This window comes from Cibotium barometz, chromosome 21, assembly GCF_041138505.1.
Source record: "Cibotium barometz isolate CiBa-2024 chromosome 21, ASM4113850v1, whole genome shotgun sequence".
Lineage (NCBI taxonomy): Eukaryota > Viridiplantae > Streptophyta > Polypodiopsida > Cyatheales > Cibotiaceae > Cibotium > Cibotium barometz.
The window spans coordinates 30,685,917-30,703,694 of record NC_141066.1 but is presented as its reverse complement, the minus strand read 5'-3'; the positions used below and the strand labels follow the sequence as shown (position 1 = coordinate 30,703,694).

The following is a 17,778-nucleotide window of genomic DNA, read 5'->3' as shown; positions in this document are numbered from 1 at the left end:
GATTGGGTGATTCTGGTCATTTGTCTGAACCCTGTGGCAGCAAGCAGAAGCGGACAACAATGGGCAGAGGGCAGGCAGAAACGGACAGCCACCAGAAAGCAGTAAAAAGAAGTGAGCACACAAAATCAGAGCAGGAAACAGGGAAATGGGGGGCTATCATGCAAGAAAGTCCTTTCCGATGAAGATAGTGACTGGAGCCTTTTTCTCCTTCTTGGCCTGAAACATGGGAGAGAGGGGTTAGATTCCTCCAATATGCCCAAGGCCGTTGCATTAATCTCATCTGCTCTCAGTTGAGCTGCACTCTCCTGCTAGAATCGCAGCTCACCAGGCACTTTGGAGGCATACTGCACATATGGTTATGCATGAGAGACAGGATGCTCATTTTTCGGTAGAGGAACTTGAGAGAGCTCTACATGCCTTTTAAAGTGAAGATGCTGAGGAGCTCATGGTTATGTTTTCGTGCTTTATGGTACTCATTTGGGTCTGATATTACAGGAGATTTGGCATTGAGGTTTGATGCCAAATACTCTTTCTTGTTGTATATTTTACGTATTTCTAGAGGTGGAGATAAGACCCCAATTTCTTAGTGGAGGATGATTGCGGGCATTGCATGTAAGATCATGGTTATGGCCATCAGTCTGAGACCTTAACCATATTTGCAAGCCTTGATCCTACGCTTTATGCAAGGCAGCAGTATATCGTCTTTCCTTATTGGGAGAGGAGGTGGGATGGGCCAAGGAAAGTGAGCTTGAGAATACGCTTGCAGTGGCAAGAACAACAGCAGCTTTTTCACACATGGCGCTGTCTTTTCCATTAGAAGGATTGGTTCCTCTTTGAGGTCGAAGACTTGAAGATGGTTTCAAGATGGTTTTGATCCAAGTTTCAATAATACTGTGCGAGTTGACCTTTTGACTTCCAGTAGTTTGTGCAGAGGGGGTGATTTCAACATGATTTACTCTTGACATCAAGGATTTTGATGGGTTTCATGGAGGTATTTATCTGGAAAAACCCTTCAGGAAAGCCTCTCAAAGACACCGGCTTGGAACTATGTCATATTTAGGGATCATCTGACATCACATGTTTACTTAAAAGTGTGTCGGCAGTTACAAACCTTGTATATAACATCTCAGGACGTGGCTAGCATGCCACATTGTATGGTTTACATGAAGTGAGAGATGGTCACCTAGGGGCTTTTATTTGGACAGAGTGGAAGAGGGGAGCTGTGATACCAAAATGAACCATGAGTCAAAGCTTCCATTCATTTGGGTGAGATGCCTTCATAACATCATGTAGCATGCAGACGAGGACAGCAATGATTCACAAGTTGGAACCGTTTTCCAAACCTGAAGCAATCCTGTGTAGTCCGTATGTAACAACCCTATATTAAAGTGCCATTCACAGTCACGTCTAATCTTACATCAAACCATGATGTTTTAGCTGTATCTTCCTGTTTGTGATGTTTTAGCCCAATCATTCTTTCAATGATGAACAGGGGGCTATGAAGAGATGGGGTTTCTCTGGAATGCCGGCTTCTCATGGAGCTTCTCTCTCCCATCGAAGTCTGGGTTCAACTGGTGGTCGTCAAGATCCGGGGAAGGTATTAATGGGTGCTTGAAAGGTTGGCTTGGGGAGATTTTCAATTTCAAGTCTCAAGTTAAATCAAGAGCTATGTTACTGTAGGTGTTTAAAGGAAAGAAGATGGCTGGGCGGATGGGAGGTAAACGACGGACGGTGAAGAGTGTGTGGGTCTACAAGATTGATCCAGCAAGAAACCTGATGTGGGTTCGTGGTCAGGTAGTGTATTGACATTTTTTAAATAATTAAGAACTTCTCACAGCCAAGCGCATGTAGGTCTATAATTAATAAGAGTTGGTTAATTGCTATGGTGGTTGCTTTTTGCATTGAGAACAGGTTCCAGGACATGCGGGAAATTTTCTGTTTGTGAAGGATGCTTTTCATAAAAGGCCAGATTTGTCCAACATGCCGTTCCCGACTTTTTTCCCGGATCCTGATGAGGACGAATTGACGGTGCAACCCACAATTGCTGAGATAGGAGATGTGGATCCCTTCTTGGCTGATTAACTAGAAAACGAGTGCGCCTTTAAACGAGTTAGCTCGAAAAGTGCAGCTTGGCTGACCTGACTCTTGCCCTCATTTTCCAAGGAGAGTATGTCCACATTAAAGAGGTGATAAGAGTGAAGCACAGGTCAAGCTCCTGGGTTCTTGTAAGCATGGCTGTACCTGGCTCTTTTGCTATAGGTGGTATGGTGTTAGAATAAGATGGAATGGATAAAGGTTCAGGTGTTTTTGTTTTGAAGTGCATGGCAACCATTTACATCAGTATCCTGGTGGGTAAAGATTGTTTGCATTGTTTTTGCTGAAGTCTTGAAGTGAGCTTTTGCTTTATTGCAGCACAAACCTGAGTGTGACTAGGTTGTTGCGCCTTAGTTATGCTCTCTTGACCCTTTTGAAAGAGCTAGCACTGGAAGGATAATGCAGCTAGAGTCCTAGCACCCATTGAAGCTTTCCTGTTATAAGATGTCTAGAGTAGATACATATCAAGAATTTTTCTTATCAATGCATATGCTACCTGGTGCTTTTTTTGAGCTATCAGATGATGAATAGTGCAGTTTTCTGAGCTTCTTGTCATTGATAGTGCTATTACCGTTACTTTTGCAAGGTGGCACTTGATGGTTTAGTCTCATTTTAGTTGGGTATCTAGACTTGAAACCTAGTTTAAAATTGGATATGCAAACATCTGTTGTGTAATGTAAAACATCCTAAAGCTTTTAAGATTACACTCAAAAGGGTTTCTGTCTATGTACCAGAAATATCCTGCACATGGATAAATAAGTGCCTACGGGTGGCCGCCTCCGGGCGGTGAAAGGCCAGTTGAAAAAAAAAATAAAAATCCTGCACACATGATGCCTTAATAGAGGAGGCCTTGAGTTTACTTCGAGTGAAGGATAACCCAATGCTACTGTTATGACACTGTTCTGTGTTGGCCGATCAGATTTGGCTTCTCTTTGCAACTAATTTTCAATGCTACATAACCAGCTTTGGGTGGTCAATGGGCATTGGTGAGCAAACAAGGGATCTCTCCCCTCTCCACAAGTTTGAATATCCATTGGATCCCAACAACTTTAGGACTATGATGATTTTTCACATTGGTTAAACTTTATGGAATTAGAACTCCGCTCCCCTATTACCAGATGCCATTGGGCAACCAGGTTTTTTGGAGGGCATGCTCCACATTGGATTACATTCACATTGAGGGCTATCATCGAGGAGGCTGGATCACAAAAATGCAAGGTTTTTTGTTCTGTTGGCTTGTGCAAAGCTATCAAGACCGTACCTCGGGCATGCTACCTCATGCATATGGGATCTAGGTATATACCTTTGATAGCACTCTTGTGAACTAGATGTTGGTCGGGCTTGAGCTCTAGGGGCATGCCAAAAGAGATCTCTAGCGCAATCGTGGTGAAATAGGGTTGTCCTCTTTCATCAGTTCTATTTGGGCTTTATGGTGACGTGATATTTGATTCATTGGCAAACAGGATGGCATGGCACCTTGATCCTTGATTTAGTGTATGCACAAATCTTTCACATGGTCACATGCGCTTTGACTTCTGGACAAAAATAGATTATGGAGAGTTGCTTCAGAGCCATGTCAACAATTGGTAAGAGTTGGTGCATGATAGGGTATGGCATATTAGTCACTTAACTGCGTATATGGGCTTCATACGGAGTATCTACCACTCTTCCAGGACAATTTACATCTACTCCATGTCACTCACCATAATGCTATGTGGATTGTCTGCTTTGATCTCATTAGCCTCACACTACATGGTTAGCGTTTTTAGAGCTACAATAGAAGATGCCATTGTATTGAGTTCACTTGAATGTCTCTTAATGAACTACTCTCTTTGAAAAAAAGTCATTTTTTAAAATTAATGACTAAAATTCCCATGGATTCAAATCTGGTCGAGGGCGTTGACATAAGCCTAAACCTTTAGTTGAAAACCATAGATGCTTTGGTTGATGGCGTTGAGAGAAGCCTGATCCAGCAAGCAAATGTTGATGAGATTAATGACGGTTTAGCAACTCATTCCAAGCCATTACCCTAGCACATGCTGTCCTGCATCGCGCACCACTTTCGAAACCAGGCCTATTAGGCCGTCTTTGTCCGTCGGACCTAATCTTCTTCCAAGGTGAGCCATTTTGTTGATCTCTTTGCCCATGATGCTGTACGCCGAAGGTGGTGGCGACGATGAAGAAGAACAGGCGAAGACGTTGCAACATCGTTTGAGTTTTCTAAAAAAACTTTAATTTCGAAGGTTACTCAAAAACCCATAAATTTGTCAGACCTATTAAAGTCTCCCTCTTCCTCCCATTAATTAATTGATTTCAAAAACCTATAACTAATCTAACCTTTGTCTTGGGCTATTAAAGCCTCCCTCTTCCTTCCATTAATTAATTGATTTTCTTTTTTTATTCATTTTAGGCCTTTATTGTGCGTATCTCGAGTGACAATAGAAAGACCATTCCATTTTTCATTATAATATAATGCCCTAATAAAAAATAAGATTGTACTCTCATCATTACAAAGACATTAATCTTTATTTCCTTTAGCATACTATGCACTAACAACTTTTTTAAAATTCTTCTTTTAAATTGGTGGTGTTTATTTCTAATTTTGTGCCTTAGTCAAGCTCCTCTCTCACCAAAGGATCCACCCTTCTTACAAAAGTAGGGTAGGACTTGAACCTTGGGTCTCCTATTTGGAAGGTATAAACTCTACCATTAAGCTCTATAACCATGTTGTATAGCCTTATAAATATAAATATACAAAATGTCTTTTGGTTGTTAACAATATTCAATGATAAATTTATTTATTGATACACAATTGTTTCTTGGCTTGGGTTGTGTTTGTTTCATTGTTGCTATGTCCCTTGTTTTCCATAGCTATACTTAAAACAAAATCTTTGCATTTGCAAGATTATGAAATTACTCATTCCTCCTCTAGTAAATGAAATAAAGGATTAATTTCATTTGCATTGCACTTATATTAGACATGTCGTAGAAATGGAATGTTCGAATGAGGGTAAACATGGCCAAGTTATTAGATATATGTACAAAGAAAGCAAAATTCAAAATAACATGAGTGTACACGAAATCTGGCATGCTTGTTTTTATACAATCCACAATTTGTAACCTTTTCTTTCATAATGCCATGCATTGCATAAACAAAACAAGCTATGGATTTACATTCATGTGTAACAATGATGATTTCTTAAAAAAGATTAAAAAATACCTTGTAATGAGATATTTATTTAAGTCTTGTTGGCATAAAGTGGCAAAGCTTGTTTTTTGGAAGTGAGGGAGAAACGATACATTGAATAGTTATCAAGAGGAAAATTTTTATACTTAAATCCTTTTTTCTTTATCCTCTCTCCACACACACACACACACACACACACACACAGAGGAGTTCAAGTCAAGAGCTTATCAAATAAAATCCTTTTTTCTTTATCCTCTCTCCACACACACACACACACACACACACACACACACACACACACACAGAGGTGTTCAAGTCAAGAGCTTACCTTAGCCTTGTTGTAACATGTGTCGTCCTTGGGTCTTTCCTTCTAGCCAATCACAACTCCCCATTATGGGTGCGTTGGCTCGTCCATTGCATCCTCCCTTTGTTGTCACATCAGAATGCTCCTTACCAAAGGGGCGAAGGGATAAATCTTAATGCTTAGATGGAGGTAAGAAGAGATCTGTTTTTGTGGTGGTTTTCTTTGACAAAAAATAGGGGGAGAAGAAGAAATACAAAAAGAAAACCTATCTACCATCAAGTAAGCAAGATTCAATAGCATGCAGAGCTCACAAGAAAACTATTATAAAAGAAGGATTGTGTATTGCTTATTATTAAAATGGACTTATATACATGTGACTAGTTTTCACACTAGACTGGCCAAACCTAAAAAATGGTCCGTTCTCTATTACAAGTCATAAACAACTATATATACTACATTGGTAAGACTTTTCCTATTTGAGATTAAGCTCATGGTAAGACTAGTTTATATGTTCCAGTATCATCTTATAAAAGTTAAGTGCCCATTTGTGTGGGTAAGATGGCAAAGTGTTACGGTAGGTTGGGTTGGCAAAAACACGTTAACCAATGGAGTGCTGAACATACCTCCCTTCCTAATAATGATCGCGTTGTCGTATCACCCAAGTCAGTGGTGAAGTTGCTGTCAGGAAGTAGATGATGTGGATGGTCTAGGATACACCATGGAGTTTGGTCGAGGCTAAGTGGCTAGTTTGAGATCGATCTACAACTAGGTGTAGGACAAAGTGATGGAAAGCTTTGGGTAGCCTTGATGGCATGTAACTTGTCGAGGCAGCATGAAAATGATAGGCAATATACAGGTTGTTTGTGCCAGCCTCCTCTGATGGTTTTTGAAGTGGTGTGGACCCTTTAACATGAGGTAGTTGGTAGAAGCAATCCACACATTGTGATTGGAGGAATGAATGCCAGGCCTCCATGGAATGATTGGAATGGGTAGATTGCAGTCCAGGACGTCTTGGCACAACACGATATTATGCTCTAATTCATTGTGTGATGCTTAAAGGTTAGGCTTCTTTGTGGCGAATATGTTGTGGCCATGGTGAGGTTTTGTGGATGATAAAGTGGAGTTGAATCAGAGGATACATGTATGCGGGCTCATTGGAGGAACCTGCAAGGTCAGGGGGTTCTTCAGGTGAGCGATAAGTAAAAAAGTTGTTATACCCGTAGTGAAATATGTAGATGAGGTGCATGGGCAATGGGTGGAAGGTGTGTTCGTGTGTGTACACTTCTCTAGCATGAAGGCTTCAACTTAACTTTTTTCTTCGACTCTTTGTTGCTGCTTTCGTTGACATTTACTTGACGTCCCTTTCTTTGAGGAGTCAAGATTATAAATTGATGGAGGCATGGCAACAGGTTGCACATGGCTGTACCCATAGTTGCGGCAATGGAGCGGGATGACCTTTGGGTCTGAAAGGACTTGGTATTGTCGAGCACTTGGCATAGATGCGGCGGTGTGGGCCAAATGAGTGGTGTAGTCAAAGTTGAGGAAGGTCCATGCAAAATACATTCATTTTAGGGGCGATCATGGGGATGGATGTAGACTCGTCAGCTACCGATTGAGTTGATAGGGATAATTCTCCCGGTTGATGGGTTGTACTATGGGCCACGCTTACGCCTGCCACGGTCCCCCTACCCAGAATCATACCAGGATGAATGTCGGTGATGAGGATCAATGTAGGCTTGTGATAGAACAATGCTTATGTGTCTACTACATGCAAAGCCTGTGGGTATATTGCAAGTGGCATGCATGGGCATTAGGCAAAGGTGGGCTTGTGTAGAAGTTTTGTTCGGTGATTGAAAACTCTAACACACACGGATTTCTTTGAAACTTATTTGTATGCTTTCTTTGACTCGGACATGGTTTGAGATAGGAAATTAGTTGATATGTAACAAGGCTAGCCGACAAGGCATACATGAATGAGATTGGGTTGTCCATGAGAATGGAAGAATTTAGGACACTCAATTTGGTAGGTATATACATGGGTAGAGTGTGAACTATGGGTGGCTTGTTGAACTTGGCCCGAAGGGATTCGGGTGCTTCTTAAGCCTCTTTTTGAAATGTTAGTGGCTATTCGGTCCACTTCCTTCTTGAAGCATGACGATGTCGAGTGAAAAGAAGGGAAGTATTACCAAGCTTACTCGGCTTGGGGGTGAAATTTAGAGTGCCGAACAATGCCAACCTTGGGCATGCGACTTTGGTGTGACCTTTTGTTAGTATATGTTCAATGCCTGCCTCTTTTTGTATCTCTTTCCTTGTGTCATATTCTTACATAGTATCAGAGCTGTAGGTGCTCTTAGCAACAATAGTACATAAAGTTTTGTCTTTCTTTGCATAGAAGTATCTTGGAGTGATGTCTACTTCAGGGTCTGGTGGTGGTGGTGCTGCTATTCTAGTGTTGTGCATCCATCCACCTGCCTTCATTGAAGGCAAGTTAGATGGGATAAACTAGACTCCTTGGAAGTTCAAAATCAACGCCATTCTTGATTCCTATGAGCTGCTCGAGATCGTTTTAGGAACGAACCAAGAGATGGTGGAAACTATTGACCCTAGTGATAACACAAGAATGTTTCCACCAGATGCTGCTCTTCTTCAAGCGTGGAAGCGGCACAATGTAGATGCACTTAGCGCCATTGTTACCAGTGTAAGTGATTATATTCTTACTCTGATTCAACACACAACCAAGGCATCCTTGGCTTGGACCATGCTGAGAAATTAGTATGAGACATGAAAGCATACCATGATTCAAAACCTGGAGAATTAGTGTGTTGCTAAAAAGTTTGCTGAAGTAGAGGCTACAGAAGCATTTATCTCTTGGATAAAAAAACTGCAAGACCGGGTGGCTGCTATGGGAATCATGAAGACCAACGAAGAATTGGATCGGAGATGCATCTGAATTTTACAACAGAAGTATAATAGCTTGGCTACGGCACTAAACACCCAAGTTAGAGTACCACCTCTTTCCTTTGAAGAATTTAGTGCTATGCTATTTGAGGAGGAGATGTGGTTAAAAACCTGTGATGGTGGGTGAAGGTTGAAAACATGTGATGGTGGGTGACATCAGATTTACGGCAAATGCAAAAGGCAAAGATGAGGCTACTTCTAAAGACAAGAAAAAGAAGCCCAAGAAGAAGAAGTTTTCTGGTATGTGCTACTACTATGACAAGAAGGGTCATGCCATCAAAGACTGCAGAAAGAAGTATGTTGATGAGAAGAATGGCACCATCAAGACTTAATCAAAGGGAAAGGAGTTAGCCAACAATGCCCAATCTGAGCTAGAACTCTGGGTTGCCATAGAAGAGATATGCTCATCTTCTTAAGCTCCAGTTGTTAACTGTTCATGGATTTTGATAGTGGGGCATCTTGACATATGACCAGCAAAAAGGATTGGTATAGTTCTTGGTAGCCTTTACAGGAATCTATCAATGTTATTGTCGAGAATAATGCTAAATGTCCAGCCGAAGGGTCTAGAACCATCTCGATTGTGGTAGCTATAGCTGAAGAAAAGAAGCTGTCCGATGTGCTCTATAAGCCTCAAATAAAGAGAACCCTACTCTTAGTTTGCTGCAACAATAGATCGTGGCCTTGAAGTACGCTTCAAGAAAACAAGAGTAGAGATTCTAGATGCTGTGATGGGAAGACAGTTGGTAAAACTGTGAGGAATAACAATTTGTATGACCTGAGTGCTCTTAAAGGGTGTTTTAAACAAGGGCATAAGTAAAATTTGGCATGAGCGATTTGGTCACATTGGTTTTGCTGTGTTGAAGTAAATGTAGAAAATAGGGATGGTGAAAAATTTATGTGCATTTGCAGAATTGCAGGAACCATGCGAAGCTTGTATGATGGGCAAGCAATAATGGAAGGCATTTCCACACGCGAGAGCAACCAATAAAGCAAAGTCTCCTCTCGAGATGGTACATGATGCTGATCTTTGTGGTAAGATGTCTATAGCATTGGGGGGATCTTTTTACTTTATGTTGTTAGTCGATTATTATAGTAGGAAGATATGGGTTTATTTCCTTTGATAAGGCTGAAGCTTTTGGCAAGCTAAACTTGCTGCCAAAAGCAAGAAATATCTCTTCCTTGGATACAGTACAGAGTCAAAGGCATATCGACTATTTGATCCAGAGGCTAAGAAGATAATGGTGGTTAGCTTAGATGTGGCATTTGTGGAGCATCCACATTCAGTGGAGAATAGGGATCTGTCCACTTTATCATCAAAACGGAGAAATAATGCACAATATGCCCAACCCAAGCACCAGAAAAGTGAAGCAGAGGGAGTTTTTGGATGATGAAGACCCTTAAAATCACATTAGCCTGCCCGTGCACACTGAAAGGATAGCCACTTCCTACATGGGTAAGGCAACTCTTTAATGATCACAACCCCCCACCTGATATTGCAGAAACTTCAGTAGATGGCTTACGTAGATTAAAGATAATAGAGGAGCAGAGAAGGTCTTCTGAACACATTGTCAATATGGTCTTGATGGGCTGAGATAATGGATTTAGTGAAGGAGCCCACAAATCTAGAAGAAGCTTTGGCAGATCCAAAGTGGAAGGCAACAATGTAATCGGAGTATGATAGCATCATCAAAAACAGCACTTGGGAGCTAGAGCTGTTTTTTTATTTTTTTGGGTGATGAGGTGCCAATGTAAGCTGACATGAACCATTTCTTAAAATAAGGTTTTGTTTTTGGATAGGGATGTGGCAATGCAAACCTACGTGATGACATGAGCCTACGTGATGGCGTGTGACAACTTTTTTTGGGATTCCAAAATTTTTTTTTTGAGTGATGGTGTGGCAACGTGAGCCTACGTGATGACATGGTGATGAGAGCTTCTTATTTTTTTTAAAAGTTTACTTATTATTTTTTCAATTTTGTGTGTGGAAATTTTCTCCTAAGAAGGGAGTGTTTCCAAAATTTTAGGGATAATTTTTAAGGATCTAGGGGGATAAAAATTAAAAGGCCTTGAGGAGGAGTAGCTTATAGGGGGGAGGGTTGAGTGTGCGTGCATGTATGTGGGTGCACATGATGCAGGTGAACCTGCGTGTGTGTGGATGCACATACGGGTGAGTGTGGATGTATGTATGTGCTATGTGCTCAGAGGTGCACGTGTGTGTTTTTAATTTTTGGTTGTTTTTTAGTTTCGTTTTGGCTTTCAAGTTTATTATTCTCGGGTATATGTGTATACACAATTAATAGGAAGTGCTACGTTACATATATATAATGGGTTTTAAGGTTTCGCCTTATCGTGTGGCCTTACTGGGCAAAGGTAAAGAGTCTCTTGCCCATCCATGATGAATGCTCATATGAGTCATAGCTCTCCTATTCAGGACTCTCGAAGTCTCGCTGGCACAGTCACCGAGCACTGTTATACTAGTACGGTTCCAGGAGGAAACATAACTGATTTGGACGGTAATACTGGCGGTAGGTATGACATTAGTGGTGGTTTGTACATACCTCTCGGTGGTATAGGGTTCCTCGATGAATGTGTGTTGGATAATGCATCGGTTTTGAGAATCATTTGGTATGGGCGATAGAGCTAGTGGTTGCTTTGGTGTTGGGAGCATAGGTTGTGGTGTTGGGTTTAGTTGGTACCAACGAGCTATGTCATGGTTCCCATGGCACTAAGAATGAGCACAAAATTATTGTTGTGTAAGACTTAGCATTAGACACTCCGTAATTGTATGATTTCAATAGCAGATTGTGCACCAAACCATATCTCTTCGTGGGAATAAATGTGGGTGTCTTGCTTGAGGTACTAGCTATGAGGCTAGCCCTGCCACTATTGGCATAAATGGTTAGCAAATTTTTTGTCTTGTCGATGCTCATGTCCTTGAATATGACTCTAGTTGGTGCTGGCTACGACTATTTTGGATGCCCTATCACTTGGTTCAGGTGGACGACTTCTACAACCTTGTCTTGTAGGTTATCTACCAAGTCTATTGCCTCAAGTAACACTCATCAAAGATGTAGTGTCTAGACATGTAGAGATGGTGGTAAAGCCTCTTTCCCTTAAAACTGATCATAAATTAATTGATGAGCGATAAGTCATCTAGTCTCTCCTAGGGTGGGTGGTCCATCTCATGTGGAGATACTTGGTTCTAGCAATGTAACTCTGTATCATTTCTCCCTCCTCCTGCTTGAGGTTATAGATCTGTGTGATGGGGCTTCATCTGGCCGCTCCACTACGTAAGAATCACACTATGAAAGTGTGTCTCAAGACCTCGTAGGTGGCCTTTTTAACCGAGTTTAAAGACCTAAATCATCACTGTGCTTTGCCTTCACGGAACACTCAGAATGAGTAGATCTTGGCAGGATTATCAATTCATCCCCTGGCCTCACAAATTTGATCAAACTTTTCTAGGTATTGAATGGGATCTCCAGTTCCATTAAACTTAGGCATCATCCTTGAGATGTGGATTGGCTTGGTTTTCCCAACTATGAGCCTTTCGGAGGTATGTTTATCATAACCCCCTTCCTATTTCAAACACCATCCTAAGCATATCTTTTGCATATTCATGTGGGAGTGGAACGTAAAGAGGTGATATCACAAAACCCTCTATTTTAGGGTACGGGCTCTCTTGCCCTATGGGGTTGGGTTGTGTGACGGTTTCCAATAGTTCTTATTCTCCGTCAGCTTGTCTTTAAGGCTGCATGCTTGCATTACTACGGCTTGTGGGAACTTGTGGATCCCTTTGTGTTGAGGTAGTCCAAAACATTAGCTCTTTACCCTTCCCTTTGTACCTTGTTCCTCATCCAAACGAAGAAGAAATGGAACTTGATTCTATGGTAAAGGCACTTTTATAATGGGCTCTTGTGGAGAGCGAGACTCCTGCTTTCTCTGTGTGGGCACTTGCTATTAAGGGTATTGTGGAGAAACACTTGTCCCCAGATAGTACTCCCTGATGGTATTGCAAAAGAGACATGTCTTATTTGTCGTAATTTCTATGCAGCTGTTATTGGGCTACTTGTCGGTGGGTCGTGGTCTACTTTTTGAGACAGGATATCCTGCCAACGGGATGGTTTGCTTGGATCCCTTGGATGTGAGAAGTAGGGGTTGGTAAATGAGGGCAGGAAGGTCTACTAGTCATATGTTCACTACCTCAAGTGAGCTTGCAAAAACACAACAAATCATCACAGTCCTTCTAAGAATGCCTTGCTTCAATGGGGCTGCTAATTTCAAAAACAAAGATCTCCTGCCTCAACGCTGGATTCTGTTCACTCTGCAAAATTTATGTGTAGCACAATTGTTCCTTCCTTCAACTTGTCCTGCAAAGGCGTCAATTTTGGGATTTTGCCCTTCATAGATAATTGTTGGAATTAGGGTTAGGGTTTCAACAATGCACACACACAAGATAGAGAAGCTTGAGAGCACACAAACTCAGTGGAATAGAATGAACAAATGTCTGCCAGATACAAAAGATAAGTACACACCCCAAAATGAGTAGATAAGAGGGTGTACATACGCACAGGGGAAAAAACCTCCTAGTGAGGGAAAAAGTGGCCCGGCAGTCCTAAGTGTGTTCACACACATCACTACCATATAATGCTACAAATCTCCCATGGAGTGATGATGTGAACATGTACAGGGTATGGCCAATCAATCCTGAAAAGGTAGTGTGACATGAAAAATTGATATCTTTCATTTTCAATTTTGTACATATTTTGATGGTTTCTCAATGGTAATAAGGTAGAAGCTTGTCCAAGAAGATTGCGGCGCCCACAATGGAATAACAGCGTGGTGATGCGACGGCTTGGCGGCTACCCTGATAAACAGCATTCTATCTTCAAATATAATGGCTTTACTTGATTTAGGGTGCACACATTGTAAATGCTACAAGTATGCTTGATAAATACTTTGGTATGGTAGATAGGCTAGTGATGTGGAAAATAAAAGTGGGCCTTCATGCTCACATGGATTTTAATTGTATTATTCATATAGTATTCACCATAAGACTACAAGTTGGGGAGTGTGGAAGGCATGTGGAGGAGTGTATGTAGGTGCATAATTGGGAAAGTCTTTTAGAATGCCTACGTGGAAGAGGAGAATTCCGCCATGTGTAAGTGGGATCTCCACCTACATGCCACTTAGACTTGGCTATTATCTCATCACACTTTCAAAGTCAAAAAGTCTTCAATTTAATAATCAATAGAAGACTTAGCCTAAGAGGACAATTGATGGTGACATCTACCCTTATGTCACTGAAGGGTTGAAGATTTTTATGTTGTAATTTGTAACAATGGAAGAGAGGGTGATTCTCCACCTATAAAAGGAGCCCTCCTCTCCCTTTCAAATCAATGAATGAAGCCTCCTCAATTGAGCATTTTGTGTCATTGCCATTGTCTTATCTTCAAACCTGTTGGAATTAGGGTTACAGGAAAGCACACAAAGCTTGGAGAAGAAGAAGCAAGAATGCACACAACACACAATGTATTAGATTGTGTCAATGTACAAAAGATAAGTTAGCCCTAGAATGATGGGCGTATATACAAGCCGGGGGAAAAAACCTCCTAAAGGGGGAAAAAGTGCCCCGGTGGTAAGTGTGTCCACACACATCACTGCCTATATATATGGCAACAAATCTCCCCTGGGAGTGATGGTGTGAACGAGAGATGGCACTCATGTATAGGGAAGTGCCATGCCCGAAGTAGATCAGTCCACAAAGGGGAGCAAGCCCAAAGCTTTGCGGAAAGCTTCGAACTTCTCACGAGGAAGCGCCTTTGTGAAAAGATTGACGAGGTTGTCCTGTGTTGGCACATAGACCAAGCTGATCTCTCCTGCTGAGAGTCTCTCCCTGACATAGTGATAATGCACCTCAATGTGCTTTGTGCGAGCATGAAAAAATGGGTTTCTCGCAATTACCAATGCGCTCTGACTGTCAGTGTAGATAGAGGTGGCAGACTCCTGTCCAACACCCAAGTCAGCCACCATAAGCCGTCTGAGCCACACACACTCAACCGTAGCTGTGAAAGCTGCTCTGTACTCAGCTTCACAACTAGAAGTGGCCACAGTAGGTTGCTTCTTGCTCAATCAAGATATGCATGAGCTACCGAGCATGAAACAAAAACCACTTGTGGACACTCTTGTGTCATAGCAACCAGCCCAATTTGAGTCCGAAAAAGCATGTAAATCTGGCGGCAACAATCCCCCCTTGGGATAAAACAACCCAAGATGTATGGTGCCACTCAAGTAGCGAAAGATGCGTCTAACTGCCTTCCAATGCTGACCCTGGGCTATGCATAAACCTGCTCACCTGTGAGACTGCAAACTGAATGTCCGGCCTCGTAATGCATACATAAATGAGGCAACCAATAGCTGTCTGATAGAGTGTGACATCAAAGTGATCTCTAGCATCATGAAGGCTCAACTTCAAACCTGTCTCCATTGGAGTAGCAATAGGCTTGCAGTCTTCAAGGCCAAATCTCCGCAACAATGTCTCAATATACTTTGACACAAAGCAATACCTCCATCACACTGCTTAAATTGTATCCCCAAATAATGACGCAAATGCCCCAAATCTGACATCTCAAAAGAGGCATTCAAATCAGCCTTAAAATCAGCAATATGACTCTCATTTGGTCATGTGAGCAGCATGTCATCGACATAGAGAGCAATGATTAGATGTACATCATCCACACGTTTAGCATACAAAGTGCTTTCTATTGGACTATTCTGAAAACCATGTGCAGTCAAATATGCATGTATCTTTTCATACCAAGCTCGTGGAGCTAGCTTTAAACCATATAAAGCCTTTTTCAACTTGCACACTTTGTTTTCCTGCCCTCTCTGAACAAAACCATGAGGCTGCGATCCATACATCTCCTCATCCAAATCTCCATTCAAGAACGCAGTCTTTATGTCCAACTGATGTACATTCCAACCATTATGAGCTGCCAATGCACAAATGCTACGAATGGTAGTCATACGACAAGTGGGAGCAAAGGTCTCATCAAAATCAATGCCCTTTTCTTGAGCATAACCCTTTGCAACAACAAGTCTAGCTTTATAGCGATCAACACTGCCATCTGGCTTTCGTTTCAACTTAAAAACCCACTTACATCCAATGGTCTTTTTACCAATAGGCAAATCACACAAAGACCATGTACCATTCTTCATTATAGCATCATATTCAGTTTACATTGCAGCCAACCAATTTTTTGATTTTTGTGTCTTATCAAATGACAGAGGTTCTTCCTCTTCACACATACTAAAAACAGCCAAAGCATAACAATCTGATGCATAAGAGGCATGCTAAAAACCTGAACGAGTACAACTAGATATAGGTGTATCAATTTTACTATCATGCAAGGTTTGCACCAGCCATTTAGGCATACCTCTAGCCTGCTCATTTTCAGCCCCATCCTCATGAATTACATCATGTAAATCTGCATCAAAAATAGGCTGATCTATGATGTCGTTTGAAATCTGCATAGGCTGAGTATTTGCCTCATTAGGACTTACATTTGAATTCCCACCTGTAAATAGAGGCAACAACGTATCAAATACATCCCGTGAGCTCACACCTGTCTCTTTGGTACATGATAACAAAGGCTGCACAGCATCTTCCACAAAAACAACATCTCGACTAATCAAGATACGCTTTGACTACGGATGATACAATCTGTAACCCTTGCTCTCAGCACTGTAACCAACAAAAATGCATTTGACAGCCTTATCATCCAATTTTCTGCGTTGTTGCACAAGCACTAAAGCATAGGCCAAGCAACCAAAGACATGCAAGTGACCAATAGAAGGCTTCCTGCCATGCCAAGCTTCGTATGGAGTAATAGACTGCAAGGCCTTAGTGGGACACCTGTTGAGTACATATGCAACACACATGACAGCCTCAAGCCAAAACGCATGTGGCAAAGCTTGGCTCTTGACCATACATCGTGCCATTTCCATAAGTGACCTGTTTCCATAAGTGACCTGTTTTTCCTCTCAGCAACATCATTTTGCTGAGGGGTATACGGCACTGTACATTGGTGTTTTATCCCACGACTAGCCAGAAATGCATCAAACTCTTTAGACATGTACTCCCCCCCTCGATCAGAACGGAGGGTGCCCACAGTACAATTGGATACATTTTCAACCATAAGCATAAACTGTTTGAAGCACAAAAACACTTCGGACTTTGCCTTCAGTGGATATACCCATGCATGCCTTGAGTAATCATCAATGAAAGTCACGAAGTACAAGTGTTTACCAAATGACGGAGTTTGTATAGGCCCACATACATCACTATGTACAAGTTGTAATTTGCGAGTGGCCCGCACTGAACCATCCTTTGGAAACACAGAACGCTGCATTTTGCCCAAAATACAGCCTTCACAAACATGTTTCAATGGTACCTCAAGAGGGGGCAATGAAGCAACCATATCAAATTTCTGCAAACGCAGCAAACTAGCAAAGTTCAGATGACCAAAACGAGCATGCCATAGTTTTGCATCTGAAACTACCTTTTCATCAGAAACTGCATTTGCTGAATCTTCCACACACTTGCCATAAGAATTGAGCCTATACAGCCCATGAAACAAGGTGCCAGATACAATAATCATATCACCAGAAGTCAAATCATGAACAATACATCTGTCATCCACAAATTTGACTACAAGTCCAAGTCTAGCAAGCGCAGAGACAGACAATAGATTCTTCTTTATCCCTGGCACATACAAAGCATCTAAAAGTGTGAAAGCGCTGCCATTTGCAGCAGTAAGCATAATTTTACCAATGCCCTTCACTGGGTAAGAAGCATTATTGGCACATGTGACAGTATTCCCATTAGGGACAGCCTCAAGACAAGTGAACATATCACGCTGCGAGGTAATGTGCTTTGTAGCACCACTGTCAAAATACCAAACATCAGAGTCAACAGAAACTGCCAAACATGTATCATGTGCAGATGGGTCATACTGGCAATACACGCTAAATACCCATTCTGTATCCTGCACAACATTTGCAGAATCTGCATTTGTAGAAGCATCCACTATTGTGGCTGCATTTGACTCTTTCTTCTTTACCTCTTTAGCCTTTAGCTCAGGGCAATTCTTAATGACATGATCAGTTGCCTTACAATAGTTGCACCTCATTTTTTTCTTGCCTTTATCAAGAGCCTTCTCAGACCTATTGTTGC

The 17,778-nt window shown here is 41.6% G+C and overlaps 1 protein-coding gene across 1 annotated transcript in view; it reads left to right on the top strand.

Annotated features, from left to right (window-relative positions):
• The window catches only part of RPL3P (ribosomal protein L3 plastid), a 43,340-nt gene extending 40,685 nt beyond the window's left edge, over positions 1-2,655 (top strand). The window contains exons 3-5 of the mRNA XM_086815629.1: positions 1,493-1,597; positions 1,681-1,794; positions 1,912-2,655. Coding sequence (XP_086671755.1) covers positions 1,493-1,597; positions 1,681-1,794; positions 1,912-2,082 — 390 coding nt within the window. The 3' untranslated portion in view covers positions 2,083-2,655. The remainder of the gene's footprint in view (positions 1-1,492; positions 1,598-1,680; positions 1,795-1,911) is intronic.
• Positions 2,656-17,778: the final 15,123 nt, after the last annotated feature.